This window comes from Odocoileus virginianus, chromosome 9 (assembly GCF_023699985.2).
Source record: "Odocoileus virginianus isolate 20LAN1187 ecotype Illinois chromosome 9, Ovbor_1.2, whole genome shotgun sequence".
Classification (NCBI taxonomy): Eukaryota; Metazoa; Chordata; class Mammalia; order Artiodactyla; family Cervidae; genus Odocoileus; species Odocoileus virginianus.
The window spans coordinates 8,666,252-8,693,330 of record NC_069682.1 but is presented as its reverse complement, the minus strand read 5'-3'; the positions used below and the strand labels follow the sequence as shown (position 1 = coordinate 8,693,330).

The 27,079-nt window shown below is 38.4% G+C and overlaps 1 protein-coding gene across 4 annotated transcripts in view; it reads right to left on the bottom strand.

Annotated features, from left to right (window-relative positions):
• Positions 1-27,079, bottom strand: part of MACROD2 (mono-ADP ribosylhydrolase 2) — a 2,170,814-nt gene that overhangs the window by 73,310 nt on the left and 2,070,425 nt on the right. For all 4 annotated transcript variants that reach the window (XM_070471908.1, XM_070471910.1, XM_070471909.1 and 1 more), the window contains 2 exons: positions 15,838-15,912; positions 15,488-15,580 (listed from right to left, as the gene is read on the bottom strand). In XM_070471908.1, coding sequence (XP_070328009.1) covers positions 15,488-15,580; positions 15,838-15,912 — 168 coding nt within the window. The remainder of the gene's footprint in view (positions 1-15,487; positions 15,581-15,837; positions 15,913-27,079) is intronic.

Here is a 27,079-nt window from a genome sequence, read left to right as displayed (position 1 = left end):
GAGGTCTGGCCAACCACTCCCAAGACTTGGCAACATTCCAAGATTTACAGTACAAAACAGCATTAACCTGAAGCCAGAGCTGTACTTTGCTCACAGATTGGTGATGATATCAGGTTGCATCCTGGGGTTATAGGTGGGAATCCTGAACTGCGTCTTTGAAGTCTCACCCACAGATTGGATGTGCTGCCTGGAACCTTTCCCCAGTTGGGACTCCAGACATGCTGTGACACGGGACTTCCCAGCACTATATTAAGTCTGGATGTTGGTCAAAACCCAATTTGGTGCTGTATCTTCTGCTCCATTTCTCTTTTCTTTTAATGTTAGTATATTGAGAGTAAGCTAGATAATTCTCTAATATTTGTATTATTTATTTGTATATAGCGAGTGACTTGTTTTGTTAACCAATCCTTTGGACCTGAGAGGAAAGTGAAAATTTTCAGCAAAACAGTGGAGCCATTCAAGATGCGGTCCACAAACCAGCAGCATCCATCACTAGGAGACTGACAGAAATTCAGATCACAGACCCACCTAGACCTGCTACATCTGAATCTCTGGGAGCGGAGGCCAGAAATCTGTGTCTTTAACAAACACTCTAATTCTTATAAGTTTGAGAGTCATTTTGTCCAAACAAGGTTTGCTGGCAGCTTGGCTTTAAATGATTAGAAACTATTAGGGTTACTGAAGTGAAGTGGAGTCGCTCAGTCGTGTCCGAGTCTTTGCGACCCCATGGACTGTAGCCTACCGGGATCCTCCGTCCGGAGGGAGCGGATTTTCCAGGCAAGAGTACTAGAGTGGGCTGCCATTTCCTTCTCCAGAGGATCTTCCTGACACAGGGATCGAACCAGGGTCTCCCGCATTGTAGGCAGACGCTTTACTGTCTGAGCCACAAGGAGTTCTCCATTTCTATTTTGTGATACCAGTTAGGGAGAGCCCAACTGGAAAGTATGTTGGACATGAATTTTATATCTCCTTCATTTCCAGAAAGTATTAGTTGGGTATTTACTTTATTATTTTTCCCAAGTCAGAAAATAGAAACCAGCCTTTTATCCTCCTTCCATCCTTTTTCCCTCCTTCCATCCTTTTTCCTTTTCTCCCGCCTTTCTTCTAATCTCATTCACTTCTTTCTTTCTCCTTCCCTTTTTCATTTTCTTATTGCCTTTAATTCCTTTTCTTCTAATATCTTAGAAATCCATAACTATCCTACTGGCACTTACTGTGGCCACAGTAATTAGATTTACCAGAATTAAATCCCAGTTGTGCAACCAACAGAGACTGACATTAAAAAGGGATAGATCATGATAATGAAAATGCTGCCTAACTTAGCATAGATTACAGAAGGAGTGAAACTGAAAGTTGCTCAGTCATGTCTGACTCTTTGTGACCCTATGGACTACACAGTCCATGGAATTCTCCACGCCATAATACTGGAGTGGGTAGCTGCTCCCTTCTCCAGAGGATCTTCCTGACCCAGGAATTGAACTGGGGTCTCCTGCATTGCAGGCAGATTCTTTATCAACTGAGCTATCAGGGAAGCCCTATAGGAGAGACCACTGTAATTTCCAACTTCCAACTAGAGTATGGAAAGATACTGGTGCCTCTCCTTTTCCTGGGGATCTATTAAGAAAAGTCTAAATTTCTCAACATGGTTTTTCCAAACCATGTTGAAGGTTAATGTAGTAGTTCCCCATTCCTGTTGTAACGAATTACCATAGACTATGTCTTAACACAGATTTATTGTCTTATAGTTCTGGAGGCAGTGTCGGAAATGGGTTTTTATGGGGTTAAAATCAAGATGTCTGTAGAGTCACCTTCCTTCTGGAGGATCTGGGAAGAATCCTTTCCCTTACATATTCAAGTGTTGAGAGGCTGCCTCTGTTCCTCATCTCACACGGCCTCCTGTGTATGTGTGTGTGTGTCTGTGTACACAGTTTTATCCGACTCTTTGCTACCCCAAAGAGGTAGCCTGACTGTTGCCTGCCAGGCTTCTCTGTCCATGGGATTTTCCAGGCAAGAATACTGGAGTAGGTTGCCATTTCCTCCTCCAGGGGATCTTCGTGACTTGTGTCTCCTGCGTGTCCTGCACTGGCAGGTAGATTCTTTACCACTGAGCCACCTGATCCATCCTCCAAGCCGGCAACATAGCACCTTCACGTCTCAACGCTTGCTGGTTCTGTCTGTCTGTCTGTCTGTCTCTCATCCACTAATATACACATACATGAGTTTATCAGTATCTTGTCTATTATTATCCTACTAATTATGCGTAATTACTACATTTTATGCAAATTTTATTTTCTGATTAAGGTTGTCTATAATATTTTGTTAATGGGAAAAATGAGTAATATAATAGCATGACATGACTATATTAATTTTGAAAACTGTTCCTTTCTGTTGAAATTACATGTCTATGTCTTAATATATCATGAACTTCACACCTCCTGATCCTTAATATTATTTTATGACTATGCTCAATATTATAAGAAAAATGAAGGACATATGAATTAAAAGTTGTGTATATTTGAGAAATAAACTAAATACAATGAATGGAAAGTAAACATTCTCCTTTAAAATATATCTTTAAGAAGAAATATCCACTTTTTACTCTTTCATTCTTCTTTCTCTGTAGCTTTTTTTCTATTAGTTTCAATTAAAATCTGAGACTAATAAATTATGACATTTCTGAAAAATGAACAGACATGTTTCTATATAAAAAAGGTAAGCTGTAACTATGAGATGATATTTATTGGTTAGAAACATGACTGATTTATCTCAACCTTTCCTTTGAAGATTCAGAGTGAAATAAAGTGATAACATACCATCAACTCAAACACTTTGCTATTGTTAAAATGCTTACCCCCTTTTATCTTTTTTTTTAATACAAAAAGTTGCAGCAGATGCCATAAAATAAATGTAGTGAAACAGTCAAGCAGCAAGCTCCCTAATTGTTTCCATCTTGATTATAAAAACACATTGAAAGGTAAATCCTCACAGTGAAATAAATGAAAAAAATAATTAACATTCAAAGTACTCCTTACACCACCTGTTCTTTACATACTGCACTGAAATGAAGGTACCTGATGTATAAAAAGTAATGAAAAGAAGCTGAGTTTCCTTCTAAAACAGAAAGAAAAGTAGCACTAAGTTTGAAATCCAAATCAGAATGGACATACCTTTTGTATAATTAATAGGGTACAGAATTTCTTTCATCTGATGAGTCAAGTGAAGTGGTTAAGTCTAAACCCAGGTACAATAAATATTTTACCCTATATGTATGATATAAAAAGTTCTTTTGTGGAAATAGATATTGAACTTCTGTGATCTTTGAAAGCAGATATAGCAGCTAATACCAGAGTTTAAGGTTATATGCTTAAAAATGGTTGATAATATTTTGGTCTTTACAATAAAGTGTCAGTGAACATTTTTACACATCCCTGTTATCATAATCCCTAGTTATCCAGCATACTCAGTTTATAGATGAGACCTGCATGTGTTAGTCTTGTTATCTAATGGCCTTTCTGTATTCTTCAATTGGAAGGATATTGATCCCAGATGGTCAAAGATGATGGAAGGAATTATAAACAAGGTAAATGGTAATTATTGAATAAGTCTAAATGAACAGTGATGTACAAATCAATGATGATTATAATAAGGATAATGTACTGTGGGAGTTAAGATAGACTGAGAGTTAAAATATATTGCAAGAATGGCACTTATTGAGATGAGGTAAATTAAAGTATGCTAACATTTATCCATTGTCATGGAAAATAAAAGCACCAATTAATATTAAAATCTGGTGTCAGTGATGCCTGAGAGTCAGGAAATGAGGTGAGCCCTGTGGTTGTCCCTGCTGACCATCTAGAGAGAATTTCCAGACCACAGTGCCCAGTCCAGCAGACTTCTTGAGTTAAGGAGACATTGCTGAGAGTCCTGGAAGGTCTAGTGTTTGCAGGTCTAGTGCTTGCACCTGATTCTATAAGGTGCTACCTCTTTGACTTTCTACAACTAGACTATTTTGCAGGTCTCTAGGGGTAGAGCTACCTTTTAGAAAACTTATAATAATGAAAAAGAGACTTGTTCATAGCAGTGCAAATGCATTCTGGTGAATAAGAAAGAATAAATTTTATTGCCCTATATGATATTAACCAGTCTTTCAAATGTCAATATTCCTGAATTATGTGTGTATGTGTATATGTATGGATATATTCAGCATTCCTGACTGTATGTGTATTATGGAGATACCATGATTTTATCTTCATGAAAATTATAATTTAGCATGACTTAATATCTTAGAGAAGAGGGAAGATCTAATGAATGTGTCACCAAATGTTAACAATTATACCCACTGTTTGAGAGGAGGCTAATTTTGGAATATTTAAGGATAGTACTGATAGATGTAAAATAATGTTATGCTTATATGCAAGTAAGAACTACTCTTTAAATGTGTGAAGTATGAAGGTACTTCAGTGCTTCTGGACTGGAAGAATAAATACTGTTAAAGTGATCATACTACCCAGTGCCATCTATAGACTCAGTACAATCCCTATCACATTATCAACGATATTTTTAACAGAACTAGAATAAAATTTTTTAAAAATTTTTATGCAAACACAAAAGATTCTAAATAGCCAAAACAATCCTGAGAAAGAAGAAAAGAGCTGCAGGAATCAGACTCCCTGACTTCAGCCTATACTATAAAGCTAGAGTAATCAAAACAGTATGGTACTGGCACAAAAACAGACACATAGATCAATGAAACAAGATAAAAAGCCCAGAAATAAACCTACACACTTATGGTCAATTAATCTATGACAAAGAAGGCAAGAATATACAACGGAAAAAAGACAATCTCTTTAATAGGTGGTGCTGGGAAAACCAGCCAGTTAAATGTAGAAGAATGAAATGAGCACATTCTCTAATACCATATAGAAAAGTAAACTCAAAGTGAATTAAATACCTAAATATAAGCCTGGATAAAACTCATAGAGCCCCAGTGTTTCTGGCACCAAGGATTGGTTTCACCGAACACAATTTTTCCACAGATGGAAGCAGGGGGAGGATGGTTTTGGTTCTGCCCACCACTCACCTCCTGCCACGTGGCCTGGTCCCTAATAGACCACAGACTGGTACTGGTCCATAACCCTGGGGGTTGAAGGCCCCTGTCCTAGAGCAAAGCATAGGAAGAGTCCTCTTTGACATAAATTGCAGCAATAATTTTTTGGATCCATCTCCCAGTGTAATGGAAATAAAAGAAAAAATAAACAAATGGGGTCTAATTAAACTTAAAAGCTTTTGCACAGCAAAGGCAACCATAAACAAAATGAAAAGACATCCTATGGACTAGTGGAAAATATTTGCAAACAATGAAACCGAGAAGGAACTCATTTCCAAAATACACAAATAGCTCATACAGCCCAATAACAAGAAAACAAACAACTCAGTCAAAAAATGGGCAGACCTAAATGGACATTTCTCCAAAGAAGACATTCAAATGGCCAATAGGCACATGCAGAGATGCTCAGCATCACTAAGGTATTAGAGAAATGCAAATCAAAACTAGAATGAGGTATCACCTTACACTGGTTAGAATGGTCATCATCAAAAAGAATACAGATGATAAAAAAGAATCCTCCTCTACTGTTGGTGAGAATATTAATTTGTGCAACCACTATGGAGAATAATAGAGATTCCTTCAAAAACCAAAAAGAGAGTTTATTATATGATTCAGCAATCCCACTCTTGAGCATATATCTGGAAAAGATGAAAACTGTAATCAGAAACATACATGTGCCCCAATATTCATGGCAACACTATTTACAATAGCCAAGACATGGAAGCAACTTTCATGTCTATTGGCAGGTGAATGGATAAAGAAGATATGGTACATATATACAGTAGAATACTACTCAGCCACAAAAAGAATGAAATAATGCCATCTGCAGCAAAATGGATGGATCTAGAGGTTATCATGTGAAGTAAGTCAGATAAAGAGAAATACCAAATGGCATCATTAACACATGGAATATAAAAAAATGATACACATGAACTTACTTACAAAACAGAAAGAGACTCACAGACACAGAAAACAAGCTTATGGCTACCTAACGGGAAAGATGGAGGGAGGGATAAATTAGGAGTCTGGGATTAACAGATCCATACCACTATATATAAAATAGATAAATAAGGTCCTACTGTTTATATATATCTATATCTATATTCAATATCTTATAATAACCTGTAATGGAAAAGAATCTGAAAGAATATTTACATGCACATACACACACACACATATCTGAATCTTTTTACTGTATATCTGAAACTAATACAACATTATAAATCAACTATATTTCAATAAAGGAAAAGAAAAAAGAATTAAGGTAATTTATGCACTGAGAGTTGCAGAACTCAAATGCAACAGAAAGAAATAAAAAGTTCACCACCTAGAGATAGAATTCCACTTAAGGAAGAGATCTTTTTTATCTTTGCAAATCACTTTGATTAGCCACAAGGAAAACCAGACAACCTAGGCTTGGTACAAAGTTAAGAAGAAAAAGGGGATCCAGAAACAATCTGGATGCTAGAGAGTTAGTAGAAAAGAAGTTCTCTCAAAATTCCCCAGATAGAGATAGATTAAGAATTGTAATTTTTGATCCTAAAATTTATATAATTATAAATTTCAATCCTAATGTTCGCTTGGGCTTCCATGTAGCTCAGATGGCAAAGAATCTGCCTGCAATGCAGGAGACCTGGGTTCGATCCCTGGGGTGGGAAGATCCACTGGAGAAGGGAGTGGCAGCCTACTCCAGTATCCTTGCCTGGAGAATCCCATGGACAGAGGAGCCTGGCTACAGTCCATGGGGTCGCAAATAACTGGACACGACTGAGTGACTGACACTACCACTACTAATGCTCACTTGAGTCTAAAATATACTTAGGTTTCTGGTTCTTCCTCTCTGACATGTAAAATGGAGGTTTAGGGCAAGTTTTATAACTCTTAAAAGACAGATGATCGTAGCAAGCTGGGGGACTTGGCCTAATACATACTTTCCTCTTGAGAAGCTACATATGAGGTTTATATGTGTTTAATACATGAGTTTGAGTGAACTCAGGAAGTTGGTGATGGACAGGGAGACCTGGCGTGCTGTGATTCATGGGGTCGCAAAGAGTCGGACACGACTGAGTGACTGAACTGAATTGAACTGAATCTAAATTTACACACATATATACACCTACTACATTATGGGATCAAAATTACTATTGTGGCAGTGAATATATTTTTTGTTTCTACTTCAAAATTATAGGTTATACTTTTATTTGAGGGATAAGCCTGAAGAAAATTTGCACTCTAAAAATTATTTTAAATGTAAAATGTGAATAAAACATTGTATCTTTACTTATACAGTGGAATTTGCATGAACTGATTCTATATGTGTATATCACATACACAGAGATAGGTAGAAACCTTAAATACTTAAATTAAAAAATTTTTTTTATATTCAGTATACTTTACCAATATAAGAAATTTCATTAAATACTTAAATATTCAGAAAAGCTGAATAGGTGATAGGCACAGAATAGGATAGTTATACAGGCAGTTGTAGAAGTTCCCGTAGGGGACTATAGACAAAAAGGGAAACCTAGGAAATTTTGGGAGACTACTGTAAGTTCATGATTGCTCAAGAAATCTATCTGAACAGTGTGGAAGAAAGCAGGCGTGCTTAACTATAAAGCCGCAAATAAAAGCACAAGATATGCCCTAGGCCGTTAGGTGAAAGAAAAATGTTACCACTCTTCTACTGATGTGAGTAAGTGCTACAAATCCCAGTCTGACCTCACGGGATCAGACCCTCTCCTGCCTGATACGAGGGAGGAGCTACTGAGGTAAGCCTCACTTCTATTTGAGGTGGACTTTCCTGGGGTCTCAGATGGTAAAAATCCGCCTGCAATGCAGGAGACATGGGTTCGATCCCTGGTTTGGGAAGATCCCCTGGAGAAGGGAATGGCTACCCACTCCAGTATTGCTTGGAGAGAATTCCATGGACAGAGGAATGGGGCAGGCTACAGTCCATGGGATCGCAGAGTTGGACACAACTGAGCAACTTTCACTTTTATTTTCCCTTAATTATAAAATTGTAGCTCATTTAATCCTCCAAGCAGAGCTTCCTTGCCTGCCTACTTGCACCTTTCACAAGCATCCTATATTAACACATTTACTTCTTATCAATCACTTTGCCTCTCGTTGAATTCCTTCTGTGATGACACAGAAAATCCGAGTCTCAGTAAGTCTGGACACTAGAGTCACAGTGATTCTAATTAAAAGACTGTGGGTTCAAGTCCCAGTTAGGGTTTTGCCTGGGTTTGAGTCCTAGCAGATGGGTTCAAATCCCAATCTGAAGCACATGGCTTCATGGGCACCAGCATTATTATTTATCTTAGATTCTAAAATAAAATTTTGGTTGACAAATTCTAGCTACAAAACACGGTTAGGAGATAAGACTGGTAACAAAATAAACCATTTGAAAATGAAACTGCCCTTGAAAATGAAGTCATAGCACTGCCAGGTGACACAAGCAATATTGCTAAAGTTGACTTCATTTGAAAAGATAGAGACCTTCAGAAAACACTAAATCCCAGTAAGTTAATCAATTTAATCAAGATGAAATTTCATAGAATATTGGGCATGAACCAAACACGTGCCTGAACCGTGATTCTCCGTCGGAAAGCTGGAAAGCACAGACTGGGATATGAACGCTTGAATGGCACAGGCATTGTGTATTTCTGCTGTTGCTTCATTGTTGGTGTGCAGGCTGATTTTCAAGAAGAGGGGAAAGGGCTCCATCAGTGATGTAAGAATCCCATCAGTGATGTAAGAATCCCATCAGTAATGGAAAACACCAAGGGCTGTGTAGTGCTATTTTGTTGACAAAATAAAACCCTCAGGGACTTGATTGGTAGGAGCAGAAGAGAAAGTGGTTGACTGTGTGTCCACTGAAAGATGAAACAGTGGCCAGAGGAATGACAAGAAAAATTTCTCATGTGAACTAAGAAAGATGGGCAACGGAAATCTAGCCTGGCAGAGTTTGTGTGTCAACCCAATTTGAGATAGTGGCCCTTTTTATCCCACTTAAAGTATCTTCAGGGAAGTACTAGCTGTCCAATTATTGGTTAAGCCCTGAACTAAAATAAGTTAATATGGCTGATCTTTTTGTCTGGTCTAGGACACCTCTGTACTTTTATCAATAGAATGCCATAGAATAAAACTGAGTAAAGCCTACAATTTCAGCTTCCTCAGTATGTTGATGACCACTGGCCCCCATCTCATCATCCCTTGTTTCATCAAGAATGTGGGTCTTCAGGGACTTCCTGATAGTTAAGTGGTTAAGAATCTGCCTTCCAATGCAGGGGACATGGGTTCAATTCCGGGTCAGGGAACCAAGACCCTATATGCCTCAGAGCAGCTAAGCCCATGTGCCCCAACTAGAGAAGCATGTCCATTGCATCTACCCAGCCCGTTTACTCTAGAGCTTGTGCTCTGCGACAGAGAGACCCTTGTACTGCAGCTAGAGAAGCCCAAGTCCCACAGCTAGAGAAAGTCCACACGTCACAACACAGACCCAGCACAGCCAAAACTATAGATAAATAGAAGCTGTGATCTCAAACAAACAAAAAAAAGAATGTGGTTCTTCAGAGTTGGCCCTTCTGAGAAAGTTTACAAAATTGGAGAATATCATCCCAGGATTAATGAATTCATGTGTGTCATTTTACTACCTCAGAAACTGGGATTTATAAAAGGTAAAGAATTACCAGGAACCCCAGAGCCAGAAGCCATGGTTCTCCACATAGGCTCATAGTTCTGTTCATCAGAGGCCAAGGCATGAGCCAAAAATGTGATAATTTACATCTGTTGCTGGTTTATATTTCACTTGCATGCCTGTCAATATTCATCTTCTTCCAAGAAGATCTTGGACCATAATATACCTTAAATCTCCATCAACATTTTGATCACCCCAAAGTAAATAAAGGATTACTAGGACTGATGCTGAAGCTGAAACTCCAATACTTGATGCTGGGAGGGATTGGGGGCAGAAGGAGAAGGGGATGACAGAGGATGAGATGGCTGGATGGCATCACTGACTCGATGGACATGAGTTTGAGTAAACTCCGGGAGTTGGTGAAGTTGGTGATGGACAGGGAGGCCTGGTGTGCTGTGATTCATGGCTTGGACACGACTGAACGATTGAACTGACTGACTGACTCCTTATTACACTTACTGATGGATACAAGAAAAATAATTGGGATGCATGCATTCTATATAATATTTGGAGAGGAAGTCCAATATACTCATAATGCAATGTAAATTAAAATGAGATAAAATAATGATACTCTGTTGATCTAGTTAAGACTTTATATTAAATATTTCTAAATTCAACTAGAAATAAAAATATTCAGAAAAACATTTTAAAGCTGGCTAAATTTACATTTTATGTTAAAACAAGAGATCCTTTTGAGAGGAGATCTATAGGGTTACTTTCTTATTTGGTTATTAACCTAAATGATGTTATTTTACTGGATTTCACATGTGCACAGACCCTGCTGGGAAAGAATAAAACTGGACTCATTTAGGAAGCGGCAATGTGGCTATATGGGAAAAGCTGCCATATGTGAAATCTCACTTTATGCTTGTTGAAATTTTTGTATTTCAGGTCTCCTAGGGACATGTCCATTGTGCTATTGTGTAATTTTACCAGCATGAACTTCTGCTGAATATTTTCACTTCGCTTTAAAACTCCTATTTTGGTAGAGCTAACTTCAAAACAATGCTACAACATCTGTGCCCACACACCTGGGAGCCATCAAAGATATATCCTTTAGATCAAGCATATTTTCTAATCTTACAGGATGCTGTGAAATGAAAGTAAAGGCTCTAGATACATTTTTCCTAGTCTGGAATGTTTCGAAAGGAACCACTTTCAAACTATTTTCTGTTTCCTTCGAAAGATCCTCAAAAGAGAATCAATATTTCTAAGGCTGTAAACAATTTCCTTAGAAATTTAACAGAATATTCTTTTTTTTTCTGATTAGAGAGGTTCTTAATGCATATGTGCAACTTTCTATTAGAGACATTATGAATATACACAAAATTCCAAACTATATTCTCAATATGTTTTTAAATAAGACTGTACAGTAACTAGACTGTACAGTAACTATATGAAACAACGGAAAGCTAAAGAACAGTCTACAACTTTGAATTTATTTGCTACTTTTAATCTCTGGCTCTACCAATAAATTTAATGGCATCTTCTTTCAAAAATAGAAATTAGGGACCTCCCTGGTGGTCCAGTGGCTAAGACTCTGTGCTCCCAATAGGGGGTCCAGGTTCAATACCTCGTCAGGGAACTAGATCCCACAACTAAAAGACCCCACTTGCTGCCATTAAGACTTGGCACAGCCAGATAAATAGATATTTTTTTAAAAACCCAGAACAAAAATAGAAATTATAGTTGAATCAGCATTTCTCAAACAGAAGATTGAGGTTTTGACAAAAAAAAAAAAATTCTGAACACAGAGAAATGTCTCCTTACCTTTCATTAATTGTTCTATCTTTATGGATTAAACACATATACCAAAATGAGCCTGTAGCAGATGGTATTTAGAATGAAATGGGCAGAACAATTTGCTGTTGAAGGATAATGTAGACTATGTGAAATTTTTATGGCTTCAAAATGGGAATGGACTTGAGGAACTCCACATGCGGGTTCTCTTGACTTTATCACCAATTTATCCAGTTATGATAAATACTGAACACTTAGGGTATGCTTTCTGTGTGTCCAGTGCTGTTGGAATTGCTTTACAAGTGTTAAATCATTAAAGTTTCATCACAACCACATGTGACAGGTACTTCAGTCATCACCCTCCTACCGATGAGGAAACTGAGGCACTGAAAGGGTAACTCACTTGCCCCAGGTTCATCCCCTTGCCAGTGGGGGTGGGGCCAAGGCATCACACCCCAAATCCATCCCCAAATTCTTATCACTTCCTTTTCCTTCCTTTATTTTCCTTATAGGCAACAGAATAGCTTTCAATTCTTACTTTGAAGCAAGGAATAAGATGAGGGGGTGATTAATTTCAAGTTATTTCAAATTTAAACAAAAATATACCACACCACCTTATCTGTCTCCTAAGAAACCTGTATGCAGGGCAAGAAGCAACAGTTAGAACTGGACATGGAACAACAGACTGGTTCCAAATTGGGAAAGGAGTACATCAAGGCTGTATATTGTCACTCTGTTTATTTAACTTACATGCAGAGTACATCATGTGAAATGACTCACAAGCTGGAATCAAGATTGTCAGGAGAAATATTAACAACCTCAGACATGCAGATGATACCACTTTAGTGGCAGAAAGTGAAGAGGAGCTAAAGAGCCTCTTGATGAAGGTGAAATAGAGTGAAAAAGCTGGTTTAAAACTCAACATTCAAAAAACAAAGATCATGGCATCTGGTCCCACTACTTCATGGCAAATAGATGGGGAAAAAGTGGAAACAGTGACAGATTTTCTTTTTTTGGACTCCAAAATCACTGCTGATGGTGACTGCAGCCATGAAATTAAAAGACACTTGCTCCTTGGAAGGAAAGCTATGATAAATCTAGACAGCAGATTAAAAAGGAGAGACATCACTTTGCCAACAAACCTCTATCTATTCTAAGGTATGATTTTTCCAGTAATCATGTACAGATGTGAGAGTTGGACCATAAAGAAGGCTGAGCACCGAAGAATTGATGCTTTTGAAATATGGTACTGGAGAAGACTCTTGAGAGTCCCTTAGATAGCAAGGAGATCAAACCAGTCAATCCTAAAGGAAATCAACCCTGAATATTCATTGGAAGGACTGATGTTGAAGCTGAAGCTCCAGTACTTTGGCCATCTGATCTGAAGAGCCTACTCACTGGAAAAGACCCTGATGTTGGGGGAGATTCAGAGCAAGAGGAGAAGGGGGAGACAAAGGATGAGATGGTTGGATGGCATCACTGACTCAATGGACATGAGTTTGAACAAACGCAGGGAGATAGTGAAGGACAGGGAAGCCTGGTGTGCTGCAGTTCATGGGTCCAAAGATTCAGACACAAGTTAGCAACTGAACAAGAGCAAATTCAAGGCAGAACATATAACAAAGAAGTTATATATATATTTTTTTGTGGGGGTAGGGATCTTGATTCTACAACTAGGGATGGAACCCATGGCCTCTGCAGTGGGAGCATGGACTCTTAACCACTGGACTGAGGAACGGAGTATTTCCTGTCATATCAGTAAACGAAGGATGTCACAGTCATCAGCAACTGCAGCCACTGCCAACAGCGGGCTGCTGAGCCCTGACAGAACTCAAGAAAGAACAGAATACCTGCTATCTAGCAGCTACTCCTTGCAGTCACTCTCCACGGTGAGCCCTGAGGAAACTTGGGATGTGAAAATACAGGATACTGTGGACAGGGGAGGTGTGTATCAAAGGAATGATTTCAGTGAGCCCAAACTCCTGTGTCTTCTCATACATAGAAAAGTGCCAAATTCCTTAACTTGAGATATCTGGTTTTCCTTTAATTAACAATAATCTTTTGATGTTCAGACTACCTGCCCTTTATTGCGAAAGTTCTATATAAGTCGGCTACCCGCTTTGCCTCTTTGGAGTAGTTCTCTAAGGCACTGTCTCCTGGGCTTGGAGTCCTGAAAATTCCCATTGAGTAAACCGAAACTCTCAACTTACAGGATGTGAATAATTTTTTAAGTTGAGAGACCACCAGAGGAGTCCCTTAACAAAGAAATTCAACTTCAAAGTTGACACAAGCAAGTAGCAGAATTTGATGTCACTTCTTTCTCATGTGCCATCCGTCCATGCGGAGAAGAGGATCGGCAGCGATCTCTATGAGAGAACTGAGCTCTTCGGTAACTAGAGGAACACCGCATGCTGAGGAGAAACCGCTGGGAGAAGGGTGACAAGTCAGTGTGTGCTGGGCACGGACATTTTCCCTTGTTGGCAAAGTGAAGAAAAGCACAATGAACCAGTTGTTTGATGTTTCTCATTTACATGTCTTGAAGTACAACATAAAAAGTAAATAATTTCTGCTGTAGACAGATTACACACCCTTGGATTCCTCTCCCTCACCTGGCCTTTGAAAATGCTTTGCTGAAACCCTCCAGGGAGTTTGGGATTTTTTGAGCATAAGCCACCTGTTCTCCTTATATGTCCCTGCAATAAATGTTTCTTTGCTCAGAACTCTGACATTTCCATTTGTTTGGCCTCACTGTGAATTGGGCACATGAACTTGTGTACAGTAACAAAAGCAGCAAGGCCATGTATCTGTATTTCAAGTGGGGGTTGTATCAATTTTCTATTATCATTGTCAGACATAAAATTCTCCAAATATTTACTTGACCTGCCAGGAACGTGGTGTCATGAGTCTGAACTAGGATTTGTTGTTAGAGAAAAGGTCATTAGACAAAAGACATAGAAGAATATTGTGCTCTAAATGCAGTGGAATGAAAAAAAAAATCTCAAAATCACTAACATGACTTGGTAATTAAACTGTGTCAATGCTGCTGCCAAAAAAGAGTTTGCAATTTGGAAGCTGTACTTACTATTGACCTGATTTTACAATTGAGATCATGTCTGCATTTTCATTTGGAAACAAAATTGATCACTGTGTTCTCTAAACAAGGCCTGTCAAGTTATTACTCTGTAACTACCTTGCAAACACATATTTAAGAATGGTATGATTTATGATACAGTATAAGAGACAAACTATTTTCTTTTTGACTTCCCATTCTTAGCTCCTTTTAAATTCTTTAAGTTCTTTAATAAATTTCTTTGATAAATTTAAAGATTTTTTTAATGTCCACTTTTAATATATTGGCTTCTTGCCCCAAATGCTACATTAAAATTTACAAAGTGACCATTCCGCTAATGTTCTCTGAAATCATTATAATGCTCACTTATTTTTTTTTACCAGTACTCAAAATTATTGTATCCTAATATTAGTGGACAAACTTATAATTTAGAAGGTTCATACAATGCATGTATTTTATACAAATTGCTTCCTTAATCACTACCATATGAAGGATGACAGAATGAAATCAATACAAAATGGTTAATTTAGTTGTTTTAAAGTCATTTCAGATTTTCTAAGACTTTCATCCATCTAGTTCATAATATCTGTTTCTTAGAGGTTTTCTCAAAACTATAATTAAAAAAATGAATCTAAATTAATAATAAAAATATCCTCATACTCCTTGAAAGAATGAAAAACTGTTACAAGTATCTTCTTTCACTACTTCTGGATTTAATTTTACTTTCAAAAGTAAGTTCAGAATTAAAGAAATATTCATTTTGCCCCTTGACAGTCTGCAATTGAACGAGGATAATGCAGATGGTTGGATTCTAGGCAGGAATCCAAAGAAACTCTCTATTCTTGACTGGGTAATTTAAGAGCAGTCCTACCTTTTTCACCTTCACTTTCTTCTTGGTCGTCTGTCAGTGGGGTCACTTCTGGGTGCTCCACGATCATGGCCTCTTCTTGGTTTGATGAAAGCTCTAAATAGAATGGGACAGAAGGAAGCTCAGAGATGTTTTAGCTGGAATGTGTGAGAAAGCAGTGACTAAAGCTCAGAAAGGTAAAGTTCCTTTTTCCCCTCCAAGTTTCAATGGTCACATAAGGAGACCACTAGAGCCACTCTCCAGAATCACCGCCTAAAAGCATACATGCACTCTGTTCACACACACCAGTTATGTACCGAAGTCATGACAGCGTCACCTCAAGCGCAGATAGCAATATATTCTGGTTTCAATACCTTCTGTTTCCATGTATGAACTCTGCGACTCTGCCTCAATTTTTACTTCATTCTTCGTTGAATCATTCTCTTGCCCTGTTAAGAACAGTGATTGAAAAATAAATACGATATGGATGGCTAGAGCTTTATCCCTGATTTGAAAGGACAAACATTTCAGAAACCATGCTTTGATTATGCCTGGAGAGGTAGAGAACAGTTCTGAACCAAAGCAGAAGGTGAATATCTCATTTTGTAAATTATCAAATTTATATCGATTAGTCAATGAGAAATATCCAGATAATGTAGACAAAAACCTTTCCTTTGAAGTGATTGGTGTAATCAGTATTTAGCTTATCAATACACTGAACATCAATGGATACAAACTGGAAGTCGAAATTTTGAAGAATTTCTAGATTGCGTGGGTTAATTATATTCAATTTCTGTTTATTATATAGATCTTTCTGTACTGAGGATTCCTAGGAAATTAAACTACTACTTGTATTTTCATTCTCCCATCAACAGAGCATAAAGAAATGAGTAATATCAGCACACAGGGATGGGGGTCACCTAAGAGCTCAACCATTCTCATAAAACACTGACTAAATGCAGCAAAGGTCAGGAGGGAATTCAGCCAACTCTTGATTACTCCAAGGCTGATTACCTAGGAAAGCATTTTCTCTCTCACCCCCTTGGGTTCTCCTCATCTCCCCTGTGGAGTTCAGAACATTTAAGGGCTAAGAGAAGAAAATGAAATGTCCATTTTGCATCATATTAATGAAAGATTTTATGCTAAGGATATTTAACTGCTATATTAAAAAAAAAAATTCCAGAGCTAGAGGTTACAGATAAAAGCTGAAGCAGAGGTTCTTGGGCTCTTAGCCTACATATGTCCCTAAAGGAAATGCATCATTTTCCCAAGTTGTCTCTACTTCTGTGAAAAGATCCTCTTTCCCTGCCTGAGACCATGTGACCTGCAGTGGCTCCTATGAGACAAGAGTAGGTACCCAGCTCACCTAAACAGAATATAAAGTCTGTGCTCTTTAGTATTTTACTTTATGTTTTCTGTAAGAGTAATCGTTGCCACCACATGTATCAATTGTCTATTCTTTATCACTGATGTATATTATTCCATTGTATGAATATGTGTCAGTTTGGGGCTAAATGAATAACACTGTTAAAAACATTTTTGTGTATGTCTTTTGACGGACATACGTATTCATATCACTTGGGTATAAACCCAGGAGTGAAATGGTTAAGTAAGAGGCAACACATATGTTTAGCTTGACTAACTCCTGAAATACAGTGTTCTGAAGAGTTCGTTCCATTTTATAGTCTCACCAGAAATGGATGAGAATTCCAAATTAGACTATGTCTAACTGGACTATGTCATGATACAAAAGCCTTTTTTTCTTTTAGCTACACCACACAGCACGTGGGATCTTAGATTCTCCAGCCAGCGATCAGACCCGTGACCCTTGCATTGGAGACATGGAGTCTTAACCCCGGGACTGGACCTGCGCTGTGTGCTAAGTCGCTTTAGTTGCATCTGACTCTTTGCAACCCTGTGGACTGTTACCCTTGCTGCTCTAGTCATGGGATTCTTCAGGCAAGAATACTGGAGTGGGTTGCCATTTCCTCCTCCAGGGGATCTTCCTGACCCAGGGGTCGAACCTGCATCTTTTATGTCTTGTGCATTGGCAGGCGGGTTGTTTACCACTAGTGCCACCTGGGAAGCGTGGAGTCTTAGCCCCTGGACCACCAGGGGAGTCCCCAAAGTCTTTACATGGGGCAGAAAAGTCTTTATTCTGTGGCAGAATCTTTATCCCCCAAAATCATTTCCATCCTTTTCACCTCTGGGTAGCATACAAAGTGATCACACTGAGTTCCTCTGCCTATTTATTTATGCTATTTATTCACCTATTTATTATTCTCATCACACTATCACATAGCTGTATCTGTGTTCGTTTCCCTTATCAGGCTATAAGCACTGTGATGTTAAACATTGTTTTATTCATATTTCTCTGCCTAGTGTGTGCATGTGCTCAATTGCTCCGTTGTGTTTGTCTCTTTGCAATCCTACGGACTATAGCCCACCAGGCTCCTCTGTTCATGGTATTTTCCAGCAAGAAAACTGGAGTGAGTAGCTGTTTATTCCTCCAAGGGATCTTACTGACCCAGGGATCAAACCCATGTTTCTTATGTCTACCTGCATTGGCAGGCAGATTCTTTACCATTGCATCTGGGAAGCTTCTCTGCCTAACACCTACTAATAAGGAGTGATCAATAAATGTTTAATTAATTGGCCCTCCATTATAGTCCTCATCAATGTCAGTAAATAGTAATTAGGGACTGTAACTTACTTCCATTAGCAACAAAGCACTAAGGGTAAGCACTACATGTGCTATATTTATTGCAAAGAATCTTGGAAGAAGAACTGAATGTTTTAGGCAAATCACCATCTCTTTGGGCTTCCATTTCATTATCTTTAGGAAAAAAAGCCCTCCCCACCCTCCAAAAAAATCTCCTAGATACTATCTTGGGCTTCCCTGGTGGCTCAGTGATAAAGAATACACCCACCAATGGAGAAGATGCAGGTTTGATCCCTGGGTCAGGAGGATCCCCTGGAGAAGGAAATGGCCACCCACTCCAGTATTCTTGCCTGGGAAATCCCACGGACAGAGGAGCCTGGTGGCCTGCATCCATGGGGTCACAAAAGAGTCCGACATGACTTAGTGACTAAAATACAGCAACAGATACTAATAGCTTAGAGTCTACCTTCGGTGTTATATGAGGCTATGTCTCCTGGTAAACTTTCTAGTCATCCCTGACATTTGTCTACTGGGAGGATGATGTTGAGGGAAACTTTAGTCTTGAGTGAGCCTCATTCTCTAACCCCTTTCAGGGATCACAGCCTTGTTGTGAAATCAAGATTGCTAGAAGAAATATTAACAACCTCAGAAATGCACATGATACCACTCTAATGGCAGAAAGTGAAGAGGAACTAAAGAGCCTCCTGATGAGGGTGAAAGAGGAGAGTGAAAAAGCTGACTTAAAACTCAACATTCAAAAAACAAAATCATGGCATCTGGTCCCATCACTTCAAGGCAAATAGATGGGGATAAAGCAGAAACAGTGACAGATTTTATTTTCTTGGGCTCCAAAATCACTGCTGATGGTGACTGCAGCCATGAAATTAAGATGCTAGCTCCTTGGAAGAAAAGCTATCACAAAACTAGACAGCACGTTAAAAAACAAAGATATCACTTCGCTGACAAAAGTCTATATAGTCCAAACTATGTTTTTCCCAGTAGGCATGTATGGATGTGAGAAGTGGACCATAAAGAAGACTGAGTGCTGAAGAACTGATGCTTTTGAATTAGAGTCTCTTGGACAGCAAGGAGATCAAACCAGTCAATCCTAAAGGAAATCAACCCTGAATATTCATTGGAAGGACTGATGCTGAAGCTGAAGCTCCAATACTTTGGGCCACATGGTGTGAAGAGTCAACTCACTAGAAAAGACCTTGATGCTGGGAAAGATCAAAGGCAGGAGGAGAAGGGGATGGCAGAGGCTGAGCTGTTAGCACCACTGACTCAATGGACATGAGTTTGAGCAAACTCCAGGAGGTGGTGAAGGACAGAGAAGCCTGGTGTTCTACAGACCATGGGGTTGTAAAGAGTTGGACACAACTTAATGACTGAACAACAACCATCTCTGCCACTGTTGATGGGAACTGACCATCATAACTCCTCCTAGTCTTTGCTGGAAACTTAACTCATTATCTGTGATCTGCCTTTGTACAGCGACGCGGACTAGCAGGCCATTCAGAGAGAAGCAGAAGCAGCCACTTCACTGCAGAGTGTCTCCATTCCCAGTTCTCCACACATTTGCAGAGTCCATCAGGAATAATAAGATGGCAATTCACCAGGGCCTGGGACTGCTGATGGGGCGGGACCACCTGGGCTGGCAGCCTAAGGCTGTGATGTGTCCTAGGGATGCTCTCTGCAACCAGTAAGGACTGTCGACTCACTTGGAGGAGAAGAGGCCGTTGCAAAGCTTTTAGAATTATTTCTCTCCACTGCCCTTTAACTTGTCTCATTCTTTTTTTTGGGGGGGTGGGTATAGTTGCTTTACAGTATTGCATTACCTTCTGCTATACAACAAAGTGACTCAGCTATATGTATGCATATTTTTCTTTTTCCCCTCACCCTGGACCTCCCTCCCACTGCCTCCCCCCACCATCCCACCCCTTTAGGTCAGAAAGAGCACTGACTGAGCTCCCTATGCTATACACTTGGTTGACACTAGACATCTGTTTTACACATGGTAGTGTATATATGTTGATCCCAATCTCGCAATTCATCCCATCCGCTCCATTCCCCCTCACCTTGTCTGCCCATCTCTGTCTGCATCTCTGTTCCTGTCCTGTATATAGGTTCATCTGTACCATTTTTCTAGATTCCACATATATGCAATTTTCTCTTGGGCCAAAAATACATACATTTTCTTCTTTCTCATTTTTCTGACATTAAGTTCAGTCGCTCAGTCGTGTCTGACTCTTTGCAACCCCATGGATTGCAGCACGCCAGGCCTCCCTGTCTATCACCAACTCCTGCAGTTTACTCAAACTCATATCCATTGAGTTGGTTATGCCATCCAACCATCTCATCCTCTGTCGTCCCCTTCTCCTCCTGCCCCCAATCCCTCCCAGCATCAGGGTCTTTTCCAATGAGTCAACCCTTCGCATCAGGTGGCCAAAGTATTGGAGTTTCAGCTTCAACATCAGTCTTTTCAATGAACACCCAGGACTGATCTCCTTTAGGATGGACTGGTTGGATCTCCTTGCAGTCCAAGGGACTCTCAAGAGTCTTCTCCAACACCACAGTTCAAAAGCATCAATTCTTCGGTGCTCAGCTTTCTTTATAGTCCAACTCTCACATCCATACATGACCACTGGAAAAACCATAGCTTTGACTAGATGGACCTTCGCTGTCAAAGTAATATCTCTGTTTTTTAATATGCTGTCTAGGTTGGTCATAACTTTTCTTCCAAGGAGCAAGCATCTTTTAATTTCATGGCTGCAATCACCATCTGCAGTGATTTTGGAGACCCTGAAAATAAAGTCTGTCACTGTTTCCACTGTTTCTCCATCTATTTGTCATTAAATGATGGGACCAGATGCCATGATCTTAGTTTTCTGAATGTTGAGCTTTAAGCCAACTTTTTCACTCTCCTCTTTCACTTCCATCAAGAGGCTTTTTAGTTCTTCTTCACTTTCTGCCATAAGGGTGGTGTCCTCTGCATATCTGAGGTTATTGATATTTCTCCTGGAAATCTTGATTCCAGCTTGTGCTTCTTCCAGCCCAACGTTTCTCATGATGCACTCTGCATATAAGTTAAATAAGCAGGGTGACAACATGCAGCCTTGACGTGCTCCTTTCCCTATCTTAACCAGTCTGTTGTTCCATGTCCAACATGTTCCATGTCTAACTGTTGCTTCCTGACTTGCACACAGATTTCTCAGGAGGCAGGTCAGGTGGTCTGGTATTCCCATCTCTTTAAGAATCTTCCAGAGTTTGTTGTGGTCCACACAGTCAAAGGCTTTGGCATAGTCAATAAAGCAGAAGTAGATGGTTTTTTTGCACCTCTCTTGTTTTTTGATGATCCAATGGATATTGGAAATTTGATCTCTGGTTCCTCTGCCTTTTCTAAATCCAGCTTGAGTATCTGGAAGTTCACGGGTCATATACTGTTGAAGCCTGGCTTGGACAATTTTGAGCATTACTTTGCTAATGTGTGAGACAAGTGCAATTGTGCAGTACTTTGAGCACTTTTTGGCATTGCCTTTCTTTGGGATTGGAATGAAAACAGACCTTTTCCAGTCCTGTGGCTGGCTTATTGAGCGTATAGTCCTTTAACAGCATCATTTTTTAGGATTTGAAATAGCTCAACTCCACTAGCTTTTCTCCTAGTGATGCTTCCTAAGTCCCACTTGACCTCACATTCCAGGATGTCTGGCTCTAGGTGAGTGATCACACCATTGTGATTATCTAGGTCGTGAAGATCTTTTTTGTATAGTTCTTCTGTGTATTCTTGCCACCTCTTCTTAACATCTGCTTCTGTTAGGTCCACACAATGTCTGTCCTTTATTGTGCCCATCGTTGCGATGAAATATTCCTTTAGTATCTCTAATTTTCTTGAAGAGATCTCTAGTCTTTCCCATTCTATTATTTTCTATTCTATTTCCCACTCTATTGTTTTCCTCTGTTTCTTTGCACTGATTCTGAAAACAAAGTAGTGAAAAAAGGGGAAAGAAATGAGGTTCTCAGCTTTGAAATCCAAAAATGCTCATACTTGCTCCTTCCTGGGCCACGCCAGGATTCGGTGTGTTGTTGGAGGAGGGGGTATGCATGAGCGCCAAGCCCTGTTTGCAGGCCTGCTGTGTGTCAGTGATGACTTTCGGGGCTCCAGTCCATCTGCCTTTCTCTGCGGCCACTCAGACATACCACATTCCATCCACTTTCTTGACCCCATGGGGGCACGCTTTGTTTGCCTCTCTACCTTTGGTCTGGTTGAATTCTACCCACTGTCCTTTGCCCTAATCCCTCCTGGCAGAGGAAACAAAAGAACATAAAGGATCCTACAGTTTATACATATATTTTTTATACAGTGAACTCAGTCATCCATACTAATGGGAGGGGGCCATTAGAACAGATAATCCAAAGACCCATTCACTTTCCTTTAGAAATGGATGACATGATTGTTTCTTGAAGGCCTGGTAATTAAGTTTGGCTCAAGCTAATGCTTTAATTAATTTGCATTAAAATTGGTCTGGGAACATCAGTCTAGGGTCAAATATTTCTAGAGGAGGATAAACCTAAACTCACTTGGTAGGTAAATAGACTGTTTTCAAACAATAGCAACAATAATATAGCTTTGTTATTTATAGATTATTAGATGCTCAGATCTTCCTAAGAACAAAGACTTTGTTTCTCTGATGCATCTCTTAAAGATAATAGAAATTATGTCATTTTGTTAAGCTTGAAACTTGATTGCTGCTATTGGTCAAAGTTTTACTTTCACTATGTCTAAAAATACCCCAGATTAAGATGAATTTTAAACCTAGGTTAACGTGAGCTTGATTATTTCTAAGTTATTCTTAGTTTTCTATTAGTTCTCTATTTCTTAGTTCCTAGGGCCATGTAAATTATTGCTACAATTATTTCTTGTAGTTACAAAAGAAAGGCAGTTTTTGCATAGAAACACTTAATACAGGTATTGGGAATTACCAGTAATTTTACAACTAAGGGATTGCCATTGTTAATACTGTAAAGTGCTATCATTCATTTGCATATGTGTGTGTATGTACCTACATATGTATGTATGTATATATGTATACATACATATGTGTCTGTATAAGTGCGTGTCTTTGTGTATGTCCAGATATAAAAAATGTATCTACACACATACACAAATATACAGAAATACATAAATGTACCCTGGCATTGCAATGAATCTACATTTTGATTCTTTTTTAGTTTACATTTTATAAGCAGCTTACACTGTCATTGTAATTTCTTCAGAAATTTTATAAGATGCATTATAGTCCATGTTATGGACAAATTTTGGGATGTTCCCTTTTGTGTTTTGTTTTCGCCATCAAACACAGCACTGCAGTGAGCATTTTTGTGAATACTTCTCTCTATACTTTTGGTGGTTGTTACTTTAAGATAAATTCTTAAAGCATAACTCCTGGATCGAAGGGTAAACAGTTTACCTTTTATGACATTTTGTCAAAATTGCTGATGAGGAGGTTATGCCCTTTAATCTCCCACCAATGCTGTGTGAGCATGTTTGGATGCCTTCTTCATACCAATTCTGTGTACTTTCAATCCTATTTAAATGTCTAATATTCAGAAGAAGAAGATACTGAAATCACGTTTTATTTGCATCTTAAAGAAATGAAGAGATAGGCCATGTCTTCATATTTACAATGACTGCATTTTCTCTTTTGTGACTTACAACTGAATCCTTTGCCCATTTTCTTCTTGAGTTGTTTACAGTATTATTATTATTGATTTATGAAGCTTTAATTTTTGGAATAAGAAAACTGATTTATTGTCATTTAGGCTGAGAATACATTTCCTAGTAGTTTTCTTTGGAATTTGATTACACACTTTATCATGTCAAAATCTATATATTTAGCTTTAGCCACTAACTTTCCTCTTTTATGACATATGTGGATTTACGTACACATGTAGTGTTATACACATCTATGTGCACATATTTTATAATGCAATTGTGTCTGTATACATTCACATTTTAAAGGCAGTCCTTATTTCAAAACTAAAAAATTATATATATATAAACCTTATATAAATTTTGTGTATATATATACCCTTTGGTTCTTTTAGCTAGTATTTTTATAGTTTCATTTTTACATTTCATCTTTCCTCCTTTTGGAATTTAAGTTGGCATAAGGGATGAGATTGGGATACAGTTTATTTTTTCAAATGGCCAACTAGTTGTTGTAGTGCCATTTATTGAGTCATCTGTCTTTGAAATGTCAGCCTAAATATGTACTGAAATCCTGATCTCCTGGGGTCTATTTCCAAACTCTTTATTCTGTTTCATTGATCAGCCTGTCCATCTCTCCAATAGGACTACATAGTTAATCGCATTTTTAAAAGATGTCATGTCATTTTTAGTCTATTTATTCTGTCATTGACTGATAATATCATATCTGTGAATTCCACATTGCATTTCCAATTGGATTTTATTTGCAGTGTATCTTCTTATATCATCTGACACATAAAAACCCATCATTCTTATATTTCATCAGGGCTTTAAATTTTTATTGATATAAAATGACCAAATCTTTCTCACTTGAGTTTTTTGGCTAGAATTCTAACTGGAGAGATTCTAAAGTAGTTATCCATGTTTTCTTTTGATATTCATTTCCCAAACATACTTTTCTTTAACTTTGCATTTTTAAAGCCTTACTATTTTATTGAAATTAATTCATTCTGAGTGGTTTTTACACTCAGTAACCTAAATTATGCTTACTGTCATAACTATTTTCCCGTGTCATCCTCTTTCATATACTGTTTTTTGGTTATACTGTTATCATTATTTTTATTTGCATTACTAAATATACTCTCATGGTTGGTATGATCTTCAGGGCAAATTAGAAAGCAAGATTTATTCCCTTAATTCTTGTGATTTAATTCTATTTGTAAGTATCATAAACTGTTTCAAAGTTATTCTAGTTATTCTTAAGCCTAACTGATATCGTCAGAAACCAGAGCACAGTAGGATTTTTAGTTTTTTACTATTTTTATCAAAGTCAGCTTTGTAGACAACCCTTGCTCCCCGTGGGAATTTTTGTTTTACAAACCCTGGCACTGAAATTTCCTTTCTTTCCTCTCTTCCTTATTTCCTCCCTTTCTTTCTTCCTCTTTTAACTCTTCTATCAACATGCGATATACAATCAGGAAAGTACACAAACGATATGCAGATCCCAATTAAATAATCAAAAGCAGACAGAGAAACTACAAATTCTTAGGATAATCATCCAGCCCTCAGCCCAGCTCCCAGCCCAATCAGTATCTCATCCCCAGTCACTCAAGTTTAATAAACACCCTGCCTGTCATAGTTATTTTCCCTGTGTTTCAAAGTTGATATAGATAAACTTGTACAACATATATGCTTTTATACCAACATATATGCATTGGTACTATCTTTAGTTAAGGTTTGTAAGATACAATGTTTGTAAGATTCATTCATGCTTTTGCCTGGAATTCTAGTTTGTAGTTTCTTTTTCCTTTCTTTTTTTAAGATATTTTTGATGTGAATCATTTTTAAAGTCTTTATTGAATTTGGTACAGTATTGCTTATGTTTATTTTTATGTTTTGAGTTTTTGGCCATGACGCATGTAGAATTTAGCTCCCTGACCAGGGATCAAACCCACACCCCCTGCATTGGAAGGAAAAGTCTTAACCAGTGGACTGCCAAGGAAGTTCCATGTAGTTAGTAGTTTTTGTGCTTCATTCTTATATTTGTTTCTCTGTATGTAAGTTGTCTCTTTCATCTGACTGTTTTTGAGATTTTCTGCCTTATCACTGGTGTTGGCTGAGTTGATTATGATGTACTTAAGTATAATTTTATGTTTCTTGTGCTTTGGGGTCATAGAATTTCTTTCATATGTGAGTTCATCACTTTCATGAAGTTTCTGAAAAATTTCAGCAACTATTACTTCAAATATTTTTTTCTGTCTCCCCTTCCCATGCCTGCCTACAGAGACTCCAATTCATGATTATTATATGTGGAATCACTTGAAGTTGTTCCATGGCTCCCTGATGCTCTTTTCATTTCCTTCAGTCATTCATTTTCTCTGTGTATGGATTTGGATAGTTTTTATAGCTACAACTTCAAATTCACTGATCTTTTCTTATGCCTTGTCTCACCTGCCATTATTCCCATCAGGTATAATCTTCATCTCAGATACTCTGTCTTTCATCTCTAGAAATTCAGTTGTATCTTTCTATATTTTCCAAGTTTCTAATGAACATGGAAATCCTTCTTTTAGCTTCTTGAGGACGTGGAACACAATCAATGCTTTTTAATGTGCTCTTTCCTATTATTACCCCATCTCTGCCATTTCTGGATTGATTCCCATTAATTGGTATCCCTTCCTCTATAGGTCATACTTTCCTGCATCTTGTCAAGTAACCCTACAATGGTCTGAGTGTTCAAGTAAAAGGAAGGGTCATACATCTCTTACTTTAAATCAGAATCTAGAAATGATTAAGCTTAGTGAGGAAGGCATGTTAAAAGCTAAGACAGGCTGAAAGCTAGGTGTCTCACACCAAGCAGTTAGCTAAGTTGAGAAGGCAAAAGAAAAGTTCTTGAAGGAAATTCAAAGTGTTTCTCCAGTAAACACAAGAATGATAAAAAAAAAAAAAAAGTGGATTTTTGCCGATACAGAGAAAGTCTGGGTGGCCTGGATAGAAGATGACACCAGCCACAACATTCGCTTAAGTCAAAGCCTAATCCAGGGCAATGCTCTAATTTTCTTCCATTCCGTGATGGCTGAGAGAGGGGAGGAAACTGCAGAAGAAAGCTTTGCAACTAGCAGGGACTGGTTTATGAAGTTTAAGGAAAGCATCCACCTCAATATCATAAAAGGACAAGGTGAAGCAGCAAGTGCTGATGTAGAAGCTGCATCAAGTTAACCGGAAGATCTAGATAAGATATTTATGA